Here is a 15,939-nt window from a genome sequence, read left to right on the forward strand (position 1 = left end):
CAATTAACGTCCTCTTTACATTAATGATTTGATTGTTGGGTAATCCCAAGAGAGTCCATCGATCTCATTCTTTTTCAGTTTTTCTGGTCACCTAGTTACCAAATAATCTGCTATTTGTCCCTCAGTCAGGACAACTATGAGTATACACTGCAAGGAGACTTTCAAGAGGAACACACAGATAAAATATAAGTGTGAAGTAATGTTAAATTAAAAAATTAAACAGTAAAGACAATCAATAGCAGTGCATTATTTGCAATTATTGCTTTCATTAACTCAGCATTTTCACTTATGGTAGGCCTCACCAAGTGTTAAGCTTTGCAGGGTTACCAGAAAACCTGTGAGAAAATGGAGTGCTGGTGAACGGCAGGGCAAACCGTCACAGTGTAAAATCATATGATACTGTAAATGTCTGATGATGTTCTTACAGTTGGTTTTGGTGTTGAATGACTTTGGGTTTGGAGGAGAGGGAGCAGAGCCTGAGAGTTAGTCTGGTGTTGGTGTTGTTAAAAGGAGTTTAGTGAGTGTTGAAGGGCAGACAGGTTGGAGGTTGGAGTGCGAGGTGTCTTAGTGGACTACCAGGGTAAGGAGCTACCAGTAGCCAGGAAGTTAGGGCTAGAAGTATCTGGGCACATTGAAGTTTTCTAACAAGAGGAGAAATAAGTCGGTTTCACCTTGTAGAAAACAAAGATCAGATACGTAATGCTGAAATTCTAAAAATTCCAGCACAAAGGGCTCGAGGTTGCCACTAAAGCTCCGGCCTCCAGAAGAAGAAACCTACAGTACAGCTCAGGAGTTCAGCACAGACACAGCAGAACCCACTAATCTAAGCAAAAATGTTGTCTATAACCAGACTGGTTCATTTATATTTAAAAGACACTACACTAACAAATTAGTAATTGACTTGTTTTAGCTGCGAAATGGCAACATGTTAAGCTTACACATTCATATGCCCGCTTAAACCACGGTTCTCCAACTCCAGTCTTCAAGAGCAACTTTTAGATGCTCCAACATCTGAATAAAACGTCTGAATTAGCTCCACACCATGTCATCAAATTCTGCTGAAATCCAGCTATGAGCCATTTATTTGACTGAGGTGTGACGGAGCAGTGATGCATCAAAAAAAAAAGAAAATCCGTATAAAAGCTCTTGGGGATCGGAGTTGGAGATCCGTGGCTTAAAGAGTATTAACGGGACTTTTATGCCATTCAGATTATGTGAAATAACAAATCAGTATGCAATAGGATACCACAGGATACCGTGAAGTAATTTTTTATACAATAAACTGCAGAAACATTTATCAGACTGGAAAGAACTGCTTTCTTTGTGGATGAATTTCCTCAGATGTTCTAGCGGTCCACTTTCCTCTCTAGGAGGGAAAGAGGCGGCTGAATATGTCAAAGAGGACCCAATAAATAATGGATGCCATGAAGCTTCGGTGGAGGTTGTCGGCTTTGAAATGCACTCCCAGGTTGAGTCATATTCTCAGTTCTCTCTCTACATTTTACATTTAACTGGCTCTCTGCGGTATAGCCAACATGTCCAACGCACACCCACACACACACACACACACACACACACACACACACACACACACACACACACACACACACACACACACACACACACACACACACACACACCTACACACACACACACACACACACTTATAGCTCATTTTTTTGACAGAGGCTGTCTGAAGCAGTTAGTGCTGTGGAGATGCTGAACTCTGAGTTATTACACAGGTGTTGTCTTTGTCTTGAAGGCTATCTCCTGCATACATCAGCTTCAATTTCACTCTGAGTACTTCAGGCTTGAGAGGCCAGTTGATCGTGACAGGAAAAAAAGAAAAGAGACAGCAGGACAAGAGAAGAACACAAGCGGCTGTGGTTTCTCGACGAGTTGAAAAGAAAGACTGCAGTGCTAAAATTTATTTCTAGATTTTAGGAATTATCTTTATGCTCAAAAGCAGAGCTCTTGCCTGTGATAATCTCTTATGCACAAACTCAGATTAACTCACTTTGATTACAGAAGAAAACTGCAGCATTTGTGACAAATTCAACAAAAAATACTTGGTGTTTTTTTTGTTGTTTTTTTTAAGCCAGGAAATCTAAAAACTATGCTGTGGATGCCACATGCCAGGATCGTACAAAGATGCATCACAATTAGAATAATAAAAGGTTTCCTTACATCATAGGATAATTAATAATATGTGCTCCAATATGATTTAACTTACTTTAATAGCAAAATGACCATCTCGCTTTAAAAACCTCATATGGAGCCGTATGGGTTTATTAGAATATCAATAAATTATTGAAAAACAAAACGAAAACAAATATTGCACTGAGCTTAGCCCTTATTTTATGTTGGTTGATTATTACTCTGTTCTTTCTTTAAAAGGTAGAACAAAAATCACCTGCCATATGCCATTTTTCGAAAGAGGGCAAAGGGGGATCAAAAAAAGAAAACAAAAGGTTAAAAGAGTGTTAATATTTGATAATCAGTCAAGACCAACGAAGGTCTAAAGAAGCCAGAAAAGTGCCTTTTAAGATTGCGTATCTCTGGTAAGGCTGTGAATTTTACAATTGCGCACCTCATTTGTGAATTATTTAATCAAGTTTTAAAATTAAATAGAGATAATTGTGAACCCGGCATTAATTTGTGTATAGGCTAACTTTGTGGGAGTTCATAGCTGAATTAAAACAGTCGCACTCCGACTCGCCACTCACGTCTCCCTGAGATACATCCGCTTAATTGAGTCGAGCCGCAGCACTCCTTTCTCCCTCCGCCTGCCTGACCGCATCATCTCCTCCCGCTCAGGCAGGAGCGACAGCCCTGTGTTTTCCTCCAGGTCCAGCTGTGGGTGTGTGTGCGTGTGTGTGTGAGAGCGAGTGTCAGCGGAGGAGATCAGCTGCTATCCATGCTCTATTCCTAATGTCACAGTTTAACTCAGCTGCTTGAAACACAGGCTGCGGCTATGGGAGCCTTTGGACTGATGATGAGGATTTTACAGTACGCGGGACTTTACGTTCAACTTAACGCGGGTCTGCGTGACGGATATGTAAAGGTGGATAATCGCATCTCTGGAAATGGTACGTTCTGCCATGACCGAGATCATAAATTTAATAGGCACCAAAATCAGTGTGCTGGTATATTTTATTGAATACCACTTTGATTAGATGAGGATTTGTCTTTTTTCCATTTCATTGGTTTTGGATTTTAAAAGACGGAATAGATTGTGCAGCTAATAATTAAGGTAAAATCTGCATTACAATTTTAGATTACATTAAGTTGCATTAAAGTCAAATGTAGAGCTTGGCAAATATATATATATCACTGTTCACTACTTAATTATTAATTAAGCTCCAATCTTGCATATTCAATATTATCATAGTATGTATAGTAAGTATGTAGAAAACTTCAAACAGCAACAGCTGCTAATGTTAGGCTCAGCTGGATGGGGGATTGCAAGATTTTCTGCTAACAGGTCCTGCAAATTTCTAACATATCACTGACTTAAATTTCAGAATCCATACAGACAGGTTACCTAAGAAATCGGCAGGACCTTAAACACCTGGTTTAGAATAAGGTTTGTGTATGCAGTGTAAAGAGAGCGCCTCACACTGCAACACATTAACCTTTAATGAATCTTTCCTGCTTTCTCCAGGCTGAAGCTTCTTTTTTAAAATACCAACACTTCATCCGTAGTTGTGCGGTACATGTATTTCTTTCAGAGTTTGCTTAAAGAAATGTTGGCAGCTTTTCTGGTATTCACATCTTATCAATGTTTAATATTTCACAATCATAAAAATTCATGCATCGGTTAATTTTTGCTGTAATTCAGTTGTTGTTGGAAAACTTGTGGGAAGGAACGTTGGAATAAGATATACATTGAGAAGAAATGAGAGCTGTTGCCTTGCAGCAAGAAGGTTCTGGGTTCGATTCCCGGCCCCGGTCTTTCTGCATGGAGTTTGCATGTTCTCCCTGTGCATGCGTGGGTTTTCTCCAGGTACTCCAGTTTCCTCCCACAGTCCAAAAACATGACTGTCAGGTTAATTGGCCTCTCCAAATTGTCCCTAGTTGTGAGTGTGTGTGTGCATGGTTGTTTGTCCTGTTTGTCTCTCTGTGTTGCTCTGCGACAGACTGGCGACCTGTCCAGGGTGAACCCCGCCTCTCGCCCGGAACGTTAGCAGGCGATCGGCACCAGCAACCCTCCCGACCCCACTGAGGGACAAGGGTGTAAAGAAAATGGATGGATGGATGGATTGAGAAGAAATTATATAGGAGCAAATTTAAAATCTGACTCTTTTTAATTGTTTACTTCATTGCCCAAATAACTTACAGCAATATTTCCCCCGTTTTTCACTAGCTGGCACCGTTTCCACAGATTTACCTTTATTATCTTTGATGTTCCTTGGGCCAAACACGACAAGATTCACTCAAACAAATCTTAAAGACAAGCTTTTGTGACCTTCTCCATGCAGCAGATTTTGTAAGATTTAATAAGACATTAAAGTCTGTTTCTCCACTATTTAGTAAAAGGCAAAACACATTTTCGTATCTTACTGCTTAGTTGCAGCCCATACGGCACAATGTGTTGTAAAGCGAACGTTGTTAAGGAAAAATATGAGGAAAGCCTTATTCAGTGAACTTTCGTCGAAATGTGTTTTCTAATGCGCAGACCTCCATAAAACTAAAGTTCCTTTTATGTGTCTCTAATGCAAAACCCTAATAAATATAAGTCTAACACTAAACGAATACATTATAGCTAAACAATTACAAATAAGTCATTGACTTAGTGAAAAAGTGAACTTTGAAACTGTCTTACAGCAAAAACAAACATGCAGGTATCTTATTAAACTGTCTGATGGAGGCAATAAACAGCTTTTGCTGAAATGTATTCTCTTTTACAGCCTTTCTTTCTGTAGCTGCAAGGTTATACTGATTTCTGTTTTGTAAAAATACTGCAGGTTCTTCAGGTTTTTGAATTGTATGAATGTTTTTTCATAGACATACAAAAGTCACTTTCACGAATATGTACAATAGATTTTGCAACATCAGGTTTAACACCTGATCCTACATCTCATTATTATTACCCCATATACAATTGAAGGATAAAGAACTTGTGGATCAGCCTACTGCCCTCCAAAGACTTTTAACAATCTCTAATAGTAAATCATCAGAAGATGTGTGGAAACATCAGGAAGCTGGTCAGCAAATATATGTAGGTTTTGATTGCAGTAACACCAATAAAGTTTTTGCCACTGATTATTTGGGAGGACACAAACTATTCTCAATATCCCACTCTTTATGGTTGATTAGAGACAATCTATTCATTTCAAAATTAGCTTTTCTTTAACATTATTTTTTACTGTGTTTAAAGAGATGCTTCTTGGTTGAATGAAAATAATTTTAAATATAAATCTTTCAAGGCTATGAATAATTTAAGGTCTAGTAGCAGGCCTTGAAGTCCAACTATATTTCACACTTAGCAGCACACAAGCAACTTCAGTAGCAGAAAACTTAGACTTTTGTTATTTCTCATATTTTGGTAATCCTCTGGAGATTTCTCTCTTCCTCTCTTTCATTTTTTTTTAAACAAGGCTCTTTGATAAATTGCCTGAGCAGAGGGGGAGCTGAGCCTTCATGCAGAGCAGAGAGGCTGCATGCACCGTTCTGAAGAGTGCTTGTTAGAGTCGACCCTGGCTCTTACGTTTTTAGATAAGCACGTCTGGCCCCTGCACCCCACTTACTGCTTGAGCTCAGGTGTCTGGTGAATCACATGCAGCAAAAACATAAAAGATCCACGCGAAGGACGACTGCGGCGTTACAGCAGCCACTCAACGCATTACCTGTTACACTTAAATTGAGGTCAGATCTCGGCTGTGAAATTGGGTCTGCGAGTGCATTTTAGTTCTTGGACAGCACATAGTGGGGACATGTAATGATGATTGTTGTGAAACCTGCTATTTTTGAACATTTCATTGCAACTTTCCTCTGCAGATACCCTTCTTTCACCCCGTTGCAAGTGTGGCACCTTCACAGCGTTGGAGTGTGTAACAAATTCATTAGACTTCCAAAGTGTCTGGGATCCTCTGCTAGGTGTCCCCCTAATGAGGATGACCAGCCTCGGCACTTTTTATTGGCTTTCAATTTAATGGTGCTCTGACAGTGCTGGTTGGAGTGGGGGTGGACAGATTATAGAGTCATGCTGTCACAGCACAGGCTGGAAGAGGCCTGCTTAGAAAGAAAAAGGCAATAAAGGACGCTTGAAACAATGTACCCTGTAAGATATGCATCAAGACCAGAGTAAATCTTATTTGAAGGGATGGTTTGTCATTTGTGAATGGAAAAGCTGCAGATGTCTTTGGGGGAAAAAAATAAAAGTTTAAAAAACAAAAACGACACTCTCCCCAAGGATAGTAAACCAGAAAAAAAAAATCATTGCTAAGGAAGCTGGTTGTTTACAAAGTGCTACATCCAAGCATATCCACAGAAAGTTGAGACGAAGAAAAAAACGTGTGGTAGGAAAAGGTGCAACAGGGACAACTGCAAACTAGAGAAGATTGTTAAGCAAAATCCATTCAAGAGTGTAGGGGCGCTTCACGTCTGTAGAAAGGGTGGAGAGGCACAGAATCGTCTATATTGGTGGGTCTGATGAGAGAGACGAGACCCAACAACACATAAGACCTGAAGGCTGCCAACACAACAACCTGGGCTTCCTTTACACCTCAGCAGAACCACAGGTTGATTACCTCTGTTCCACTCTGCATCGATGTAGTAATTCATGTGACATTTCCATTTTTAATATCACCTTTTACTGAGCAAATTAAAATGTTATGATACACTGATTTTGTTTTTTTTAATCCATCTGTTAACCATAATCAAAGGTTCTATCAATAACGCTTGACATTTTTCACTCAATGTTTGCATATTGAGTTTAACTTTATGAAATGAGTGACAATTTTTTTCTTGAGATTCTGAATTTGTGGATGTACACAAATTCACATTATCCTCTCACTACCTGTGATGCTGTACGACATGCTTAGGAAAACCCTGTGCGAAACGGCAAGTGTTACAACTCGTGCCACATCGTTCACGTTGCCTCTTCTTGGTGGAGAATGCAGAAATAGCTTGTGAGTGCTGTGTCCCAGGGGCTATGAAAAATTCACTCCACAAGCCAGAAGTAAGGGTGGCAACAAGCAGACAGCTGCTCGGTTGATTACTGGTGCCATTCGTATTTCATTATTTTTACCTTCCACCTTGAATTCAGGCTGAAGGTCTCTCGGCGTACTGTTATTTCCCCAAGGAGAATCTGCCGGTATACCCCATTAATGATTCTGAACCAAATATAGACTTAATGACTTTCATGCAGTATCCCTCAGTAGTTACTTGTTTGTTTTGCTTTAAAAACAATAAAAATAAAAAAATATCTTACCATTTGTGTTAAGAATCTCAGAGAACTTACGTCAACATTACATGATTATCCAATATTTCACTGTCAGTGTTATCTGATGTGTCAATTAAAGCAATATCTTATTAGCTGCACTCAAAAGAAACAGCCCTTGAGTATTGAGTGATTGTTTCCCAGATTTTAGCGTTTCCCAAACTAAGTTAACATACTTAGTATCTTATTGTACGCAGGATTAAAGCTTTTGATGCGAGATTAAAGCTTCCGAAGATCAAGATAAACGTCCCCTGTGGATTTCCTTTTTAACAGCAGCTTACTGTTGTTTTCACTCAAAACTCCCTCTGGGTGTCGGTGAATATTAAATCCATTCATCACATTAGTGAATTACGTTTTCGCAGAAGGACTCGCTCCACAGGCTGTTAACATTCTGGTGGTCGGAGTTATATGCCTGAAAATTTCTTCTCATTGGTTTTGAGACACTAAAAGAAGTTGATAAAAAAAAAGGAGTTTGTGCAAAGCTCCAATGAAGAAGCATCTTCTCATGAGAAACATTGCAGTTGAAACGGATGGAGATGTGTCATTTAGTGCCTATTGTATTTTATGGTGTTAAAGTTTAAATCTTTAATTTCTATTTTCATCAATCTAAACTTGGCCTGCGATGGATTGGCGACATGTCCAGGATGTACTCCACCCCTCGCCTGATGGCTGCTTGAGATTGGGTCAAGCACCCCTTGTTACCCTACAAGGGATAAGCGTGTTGGTTGGTTGGTTGGTTGGTTGGTTGGTTGGTTGGTTGGTTGGATGGATGGATGGATGGATGGATGGATGGATGGATGGATGGATGGATGGATGGATGGATGGATGGATGGATGGATGGATGGATGGATGGATGGATGGATGGATGGATGGATGGATGGATGGATGGATGGATGGATGGATGGATGGATGGATGGATGGATGGATGGATCTGAGCTGTGTTTTCAAAGTGACTGATTAGCAGTTCAGCTAAACTTCTTTAACATAAAACAGCAGTGGACGTGTCCCTACTAAGCTTCTTCTGCTGCAGTTTTAGTCAGACTAAGCTTAGCTTGTAGCTGGAGTGCATTTTTAGCAAAGGGAACCCGGATTACTTCTGCGAGAGACTTATCTATCTGTTAGTAACAGACGAAAGAATCAAGTCATATGTGGCTGAATCTGCTTCTAAACCACCGCTGATTGCTTCATATGTATTTATAAACTTATAGCTTATACTTTTTATGGACACTATCTCCAACAGACTCAGATTTTCTACAGCTACTCCAGTTTATTCTGTAAAGTTTTGACTAAAACAACCTGAAGCTCTTTTGGGTCGGCCTCCTACCTCTCTTGTTCACAAATGCAAAGTAGGATCCAAGAACAGATACACGTGTCTTGCTTGCTTCTCATCCATATGAACATGTGTCGCCTTTCTCCCATTACATGCTTTCCTTATTTTATCCCCTCTTAATTTTTAATGAGTCTATAGTGGAGAGTAAGCGGCTATCACTTCTATCACTGCTCACTGAGCAATAAAGTGAAAAATGCTAAGGAGGGCCTTTTTAAATATGCATGTGGCCTACGTAGAGCTTCAAACACGAGTCCCTTGCGTCTGCTTGAGAATGGTTCTGACAGTACTGCCTTTATGAAAATCTATACTTAGACGAGACCGAGCCAAGCAAACTCATTCTTCGCCAGCTCTCAAGCATTATAAATGAGACAGCCTGGTGTGCTGAAAATTTCCCTGGAAGTCAATACCGAGAACTACATGTTCTTCATCTTTTCACAGACAGGGCCTTGAAATCTTGCAAGCGGAGTCAGCTTTTGGGTTGATTTAGCATTCTGCCAAGGTTATGGGATTGATTTCTGAGAGATGCTGCTGTGATTCAAGCAGGGAAGCTGTTGGGTGTGTGTTGAATAGGCTCGCTTCGTGTGCAGCGGCACGCAGTTTGTTTGTGAACACAGTCATGTTTAGCACCCTGTTTGGGGAGGAGGGTGTCTGCATAGCAAACTAAAAATGTAATTTGACAACTGTCAGAGGGATTATCCAACCCTGTTAGGGGATCAGAGCTTAACGAAAGATGCACACCAGCATGCTTGCGGCAGTGGAGAGGGAGTGTGTGGTAAGCTTCATGAACACCCTCTTCCTTCCATACTACTGTACTAGAAAAGTGTTGCAATGCAATTGTATGTAAGATTTGACCTCACACAAAAGATGTGCTGACAGTTTGGAATGGTAATGCATCATATAGCCATGTGCAGTAGAATGACGACTAACCTGTTCTGTCACATATTTCCTTTTAAATGTTAAAAGCAGTTTTCAAAACATCACTGGTGTGAGCTAAGCAACCTGGCCGCAGGTTAAAATTTAATTGCCCCCCTAATTAGACATGTTTTAGGTTAAGAGATTGCAAAAAGCAAAAAGAACCCTGAAAGACAGAACAAGTCAGAAACAAATGCGCAAATAACTTCTGTTTGTCCGGAGAGGCTTATGAAGACATTTCCAAGTGTCATCGTACACTAATTAAGAAAACATTAAACAATGTTCAACTCCAAATGTTCATATTTGTTTGTTGAAGGTGTTACACCTTCAAAGGCATCTGCAGTTCTGAATATGGGGCGGAAGTAACAGAACCATTACACTGAAATGGGACCTTTAAACTAACATGAGTCAGTTGACCTCTTTAGCTGTTTTGGTCTCAAAGCACAATTGATTATAAAACAGCTTTTGTGGAAATTGGTTAAGGCTCCACTGTTAAGATTCTTAATTTATTTGTCAACTGAGTCAGTCAACAAATGAACCATTCAGTCTCCTCTATACCCACTTGGACAAGGCCACCTACTGAATTTTTTGTCTGGTAATTAATTATGTTCTGTAAAAGATTGTATCAGCTTTTCAGTTTCCGTTCCACTTCATAATTATTGAATTCATTCATTTAAAATTTTCAATCAAGATGCATGAAAAAGAAACTTGTTCTCAAGAGGTTATTAACTCCAACAGACTCACATCAGATATAAAAAATTTTATATTATCCTTGCTCTGTTCACTTCTTATTTGCTTGTCAAATAATATCTGCCTCATCAAAGCTAGCTTGACATGGCAGACGCTGTCTGTCTGTTATAGCTGTACTATTTTGATCACAAAAGGTGTAACATTAAATTTTACCTTTATAGAACTCAATTGGTTTAAATACTGCTTTCTGTTGTGCTGGTGTATCTTAGTCACGATAAAGTTGTCTGTGCTCAAGGACGACACTTTGTTATAAGTTTTTTCTCTGAACACCGTGTGCACATGGGAAAGTTTCACTCCTGAATAATAAAACTTAAATGCTTACATAAAGTCAATGAAGCATCATTCATCTATTGTCTATACCCACTTATCCTGACAGGGACACAGAGTGCCTATCTCCATCTCTCATTGGGCGAGTGGCGGGGTACACCATGCACAGGTTGCAAGTTCATCGCAGACAAAACAACATAAATAAGATTAAGAGAGTAAATATATGTGGTGTCATTACTGTCTACACTCATCTCAAGAGAATTTGTAGAATTACACGGATGATGCCTTCCTCATTGGGCGGAATAAGTAGAAACAAAAAGGTAGATTATAAGACCTTTTTTGAGAGGCTCTCTGCTTTACTGTAGGTCTAAGGTTTATTGGCCCGTCTTTTTCCGAACCCTTGAAACATGGCAGAACTGCGAACCCACACAGACATGGCCGACTAAACTGAAAGGAAGACACCATCAAATAGAGGCAGGGCCAGGAGGGCCATGATAACTCTGGAGATGCAGCAGAAAACCATAACTCTCTAGGAAATAAAAGTTTTTTTTGTTTTTTTTATTTTGTTTGTGATATCTTGAGGGAAAACTACTAATCTCTTTACTCTGGAGATTTTTCCATTTCTTATTCTCTCTCCTCCATTTTCCAGCTCTGTTTACGGAAGTTCCTCGTGACGTTACGACACAGATCGGTGAAGACGTGGAGATGGCTTGCTCCTTCCATGGGGCGGGCTCTCCCTCATTCTCCCTGGAGATCCAGTGGTGGTACATCAGGAACCACAAAGACTCTCCAGGGCTGGCCTCACAAATCTCAAACACAGTAAGCTAAATGGCATTACACGTCTTCCTTACTTCTTTGTCTGAACAAAGATTTTCAATCTTCAGAGATACATGAAAAGCAAAAATTTACATTTTAAAGTTGAAATACTGTCAACGAGTAATTCACAGATGCCAGAAGCTACTTTCTCATTGTGATTCATGACTGAATTGAATAGGTTTTCAAAGTCTCTTGAAAGTCCTCATTGAGGGGCATCATCAAACTCAATATTGTGAGCTGCGTTATCTCTAACAGGTACTAACGGGCCTAAGGTTGTAAAAATTCTTATCTTGGACCCTTTTGATTCTGAGTAAACGAGCCCCTCTAAACACCTCCTACCTTCTTGAGCTGTTGCCACTCCAGCTGAATACAAACTATCTCCAAGAGAGAAAACATTTTGAGGACTGGTAGAGCTGAGCATAAAGCTGACTATGTATCAGTCAAAGTGAAATGTAATATTAGCCATGGCAGACAGCCCCTGGCATTAAAACGAAGATATAATTGCTGATTAGCATTTGCCAGCGCGAGGGGAAACAGGTTGACTTCCTCCCATTGGGTGGTGGTGGTGGGGTTGGGGGGACTCAGGCTCCCCTGTTGAGCCTCTGGACACCATAATTGGCTCTGAGAAAGAAATAGATTTTCAAAATCTCCCTTTTCTCCATGCATAATTCATACCCATGCCCAAAAGAATACCTCTGTGCAGCCGCATACATAATCGCAAGTTTCCTAGTCGGAAGCTTACGTGCTTGGGGTGCATGTAAGCATATTGCATATTTGTGAGTCTGGACTATATAAGACGTGATGTCAGTGACAGAGAAGGGATATGAAGAACATCATCAGACATGTTTGCTTCATGTTGCTCGCAAAGAAGATGTTTGTAAATTTCCTAAGCTGCTTTCTGTGTCTCTGTGCAGGTTGGGACTCTCGAGGAAATGCCGAAAGATGCCACCAAAATTAGTGTAAGCAAGATTTGCAAGCACAACAACTCAACTTTTGAAAAATGATTCAAACCCACTAAAGCCTTTTTTTAAATTGTCATATCACAGCCACAAACTTCAAGTGCCACATTGCTAAGAGGAAAGAAAATGTTGTTGCTCTGAAATACTATATATTTTATAAATAAGAATTTGAAGTGTGCTTTACTCTATGCTTAATAGAACGACTATTCACTAGTGTTACAGTAGAGTGTTTCTCTGTTGCAGCTTTACACATATGGTATTCCAATTCTTCTGTTAAAATTCTGAAGTTCGCTTAAAATTGCTGGAGAGTATCTGTTAACTTTCATTTTCAAGCCTGATCACATACTCAATTAGCTCATTATTTTTTTTACCCCCTAAATATATAGCAAAAACTTGCATTCTGGTCTTGAATGACCAGAGCACCATCTTTCACACGTTTACTGAGTAAAACTGCAAACAGGACCAGTTATAGTTTTCTTTTAACAATGGCTTTATTCTTGTATTTAATCTGCAAAGGATCTGCCCAAGTATTAGTTGTCCTGTTGACAGATTCTCACACCTGAGCTGTGGATCTCTGCAGCTGCTCTAGAGTTGCTATGGACCTCTTGACTGCCTCTCTGATTATTGCTCTCCTTTTTCTGGCCTTTTGGTTTAGGTAGATGGACATGTCTTGCTAGGTTTGTCGTTGTGCCACGTTCAAAATTTGGGGTGCAATTTTGTAGCTTTACTTGCCTTTAAACTTCTCCACAGCTTTATGCTTGACCTTTATGCTGTCATCATTTGTATTCATGGCATTGTCTCTGAAGACCTCTGTCTATGAGCAGCTTGCTGATTCACCTATTTACTAATGTTCTGAGGAATGTGAGTCCAAGATATTTTCAGAAAATTATCCTAGTCGCAGAAGCATAAATCTAAGATTTTACAAAGAATATGCAGCTTAAGTTGATGAAATTCTTAATTTACAGATTATTTGTATAGATTGCTTGGGTCCTTTATTGTGACATTTCATGTAATTTCCAGCAGTATTTCGTTTAAGACACTCTGCCTCTGTTGGCGACAGGTGGTAAAAGTGGCTGGCAGCAACATCTCCCACAAACTCCGTCTCTCCGGTGTGAAACCAGCAGACGAGGGCACGTACGAGTGCCACGTCATCGACCACAGCGGCCCTGTGGAGCAGCGCTACCGTGTCCAGGCCTACCTCCGAGTGGAGCCGGACAGGCTTCCGGAGTCTGACGACGCTCAGCTGCAGGAACTCGAATACCCCTCAAGGGGGAGCCGCTTGCAGCAGAGCAACGACCGGGAACTGAGGAAGAGATCAGCTCACACTATTCCTGACTGCAGGGGCCGCTGTGTCCTTTAAAGTGGGAATTGTGTCTGTCTGCATGTTCCTCTGTTAGAACCACTGGTGTTGTATTAGTTACCACATTAGTGGCTCTTTATTTCTTGAAGGATATTCTGTGCTTAATGATTTGACTTTTTGCTTTATCTTGTTGCTTGGAAGCCAGTGTTGGTGGATGCTATTTAAAGGGTTTTGTGTACCAGTACATTTTTTGTTCTTGTTGTTCTTTTTTTTTATGTGCTTTTTGCTTTAAAATTATGTGAACAGTAACTGCAAGAAATGAATAAAGTGAACTTGTTTTCTGCTATTTTATGATGAAAAACAGCAATGCAGAAATGATTAATGCAGTTACAGGAAATGGAGTTGGAACCAGACATTACAAACCTTCTATAAAAAGACACATAACTACTTATTTCTGATAGTCGGGCATTAAATCAGACTAAATCTTTCTGGTTTTGAAAGATTTAGTATTTTTACTTAAGTTGTCTTTGACTGAAACACAACGGGATTATCAGTGTTACAGTAAAAATGCTTTTAAAAAGAAAGTATATTTATTTTGTTCTTCCGGGAAATAAGAATGAGTCACAGTCAATTTAGAGTAAACCGTTTATCTTTTGACTTTTAATCCAGATATATGTCCTCTAATCACATGGGGTTTTAAAATCAGTTTTTACGTATCAAGCTGACCATAAGCACTTTACTGTCAGTAATGTTATGGCTGCTATTATTCACAGTATCAATTTGTGTCTTAACAGAGCATGTAATTTTATGCTCGACTTGAATTGTGTTATTTGTGCTGCTGCTATTTTTTTCTGTAAATACATTATTCAAAAATGTTATTTTCTCTTCTTGTTTGGTGATCTTGCTTGGTTCCTGCTTAATTAAATGATAAATAAGAAATCTGAAGTTAGCTATCTATTGTTGAGGGTTACGGATAGAAGCTACGGCAACATAATAGTGACAGAAATCTTGACTGTAAATGAATTGCTCGATTAGTGGCTAATAAAGGCACCCCCTTTTATCTGCTTTGGATAGTGTGGGTTTGACTTTACTGATATTTACCTACATGCATTTTATTGCACAAATTGCATCACAGAAACTATATGGGAAAATGTTCCAGATTGTCGTTTGCTGCCAGCTCCTGACTGACAGGAGCAAGTTCTCCATGCTACTTTTCAACACTGAGTTCATAATTTTGACCAGCAGAGAGCAGCACTGTTTAAGATATACACATATGTATATAAAAGCACCAGGCAACACAGAAATGCTGCTGCAGATGTACTGTCGGAAATAACAAAAAATATTACAGAGTGCTGATATAACATTATTTTAACTCACTTAAACTGAAGGGTATATGTTCCAGGAAAACCAGTGTTCACTGGGAAGTGCTCATAATTGTACTACTGCACTAAATGTCCTGCTGGCATCAACGGGGTTCTGGTTTGGTTACTGATACTTAATGTGTGATTTGAGTTAACTTAATGGAACTATATAGAAAATGGAACTACTGGTTCTTAATGGCATTCCTTTCATTAACGCCAACCTCATTGAGGCTTATCTTTAATTACTGAATAGTTTCCAGTTTGTTTAGTCTGACTTGATTTTTTAATTTCGGAATAAGAAATGACTTTTCAGAGTCCATAAAAACAGCTGAAGTCCTTTAATTAAGTGCTGACCAAAAATCTACCTTAGTGAGACTTCAGTGTCTTCAGTGAGACAAAAGTATGAACCACATATATGGTCCTTATTTGATCGCCATAGGAGTATTCCTCGTGAAATGCTTTGTTGTCTGAATGTCTTTTTCCTCGATAAAGTCTTTGGTGAAGCCATTTCTCCCCTCTGCCCTATATGTCCAGTGGTGCTGCATCTTTCTTTCTTTCCTAACCAAAGTCTGATAGCAGAAGATGGCTACTCACGGTGAGCCTGGTTCTACTGGCTCTACAGTAGCCAGTAGAACCATGGTTAAATTAAATTAACCTCCATGTTGCCATATGCTTGCCCTAGAAAATTAATGATTTGATGCAATTAGCTGGGCTGCCTTGGACAGAATCGAATCTGTGTAATGTGATGTGTGATGAGCAAAGGAAGAATTAAAAATTCCAGTTGGAATTGGAAAGCCACT

General features: G+C 39.6%; 1 protein-coding gene across 1 annotated transcript; it reads left to right on the top strand.

The window, feature by feature from the left end:
* Positions 1-2,772: 2,772 nt before the first annotated feature.
* vstm2lb (V-set and transmembrane domain containing 2 like b) lies at positions 2,773-14,843 on the top strand. The gene is made up of 4 exons (XM_008409360.3): positions 2,773-3,089; positions 11,353-11,522; positions 12,434-12,478; positions 13,539-14,843. The coding sequence occupies exons 1-4, from the start codon at positions 2,975-2,977 to the stop codon at positions 13,836-13,838; spliced, it is 630 nt and encodes a 209-aa protein (XP_008407582.1). The 5' UTR covers positions 2,773-2,974; the 3' UTR covers positions 13,839-14,843.
* The last annotated feature ends 1,096 nt before the right edge of the window (positions 14,844-15,939 follow it).

This window comes from Poecilia reticulata, chromosome 5 (assembly GCF_904066995.2).
Source record: "Poecilia reticulata chromosome 5, P_reticulata-male-v2, whole genome shotgun sequence".
Classification (NCBI taxonomy): Eukaryota; Metazoa; Chordata; class Actinopteri; order Cyprinodontiformes; family Poeciliidae; genus Poecilia; species Poecilia reticulata.

Excerpts from the sequence above, each read along its gene's own strand:
- vstm2lb (XM_008409360.3), top strand. The coding sequence starts at position 2,975 with ATGGGAGCCTTTGGACTGATGATGAGGATTTTACAGTACGCGGGACTT. Across the intron at positions 3,090-11,352 it reads TAATCGCATCTCTGGAAATG|CTCTGTTTACGGAAGTTCCT; the intron begins GTACGTTCTGCC and ends TCCATTTTCCAG. Across the intron at positions 11,523-12,433 it reads CCTCACAAATCTCAAACACA|GTTGGGACTCTCGAGGAAAT; the intron begins GTAAGCTAAATG and ends GTCTCTGTGCAG.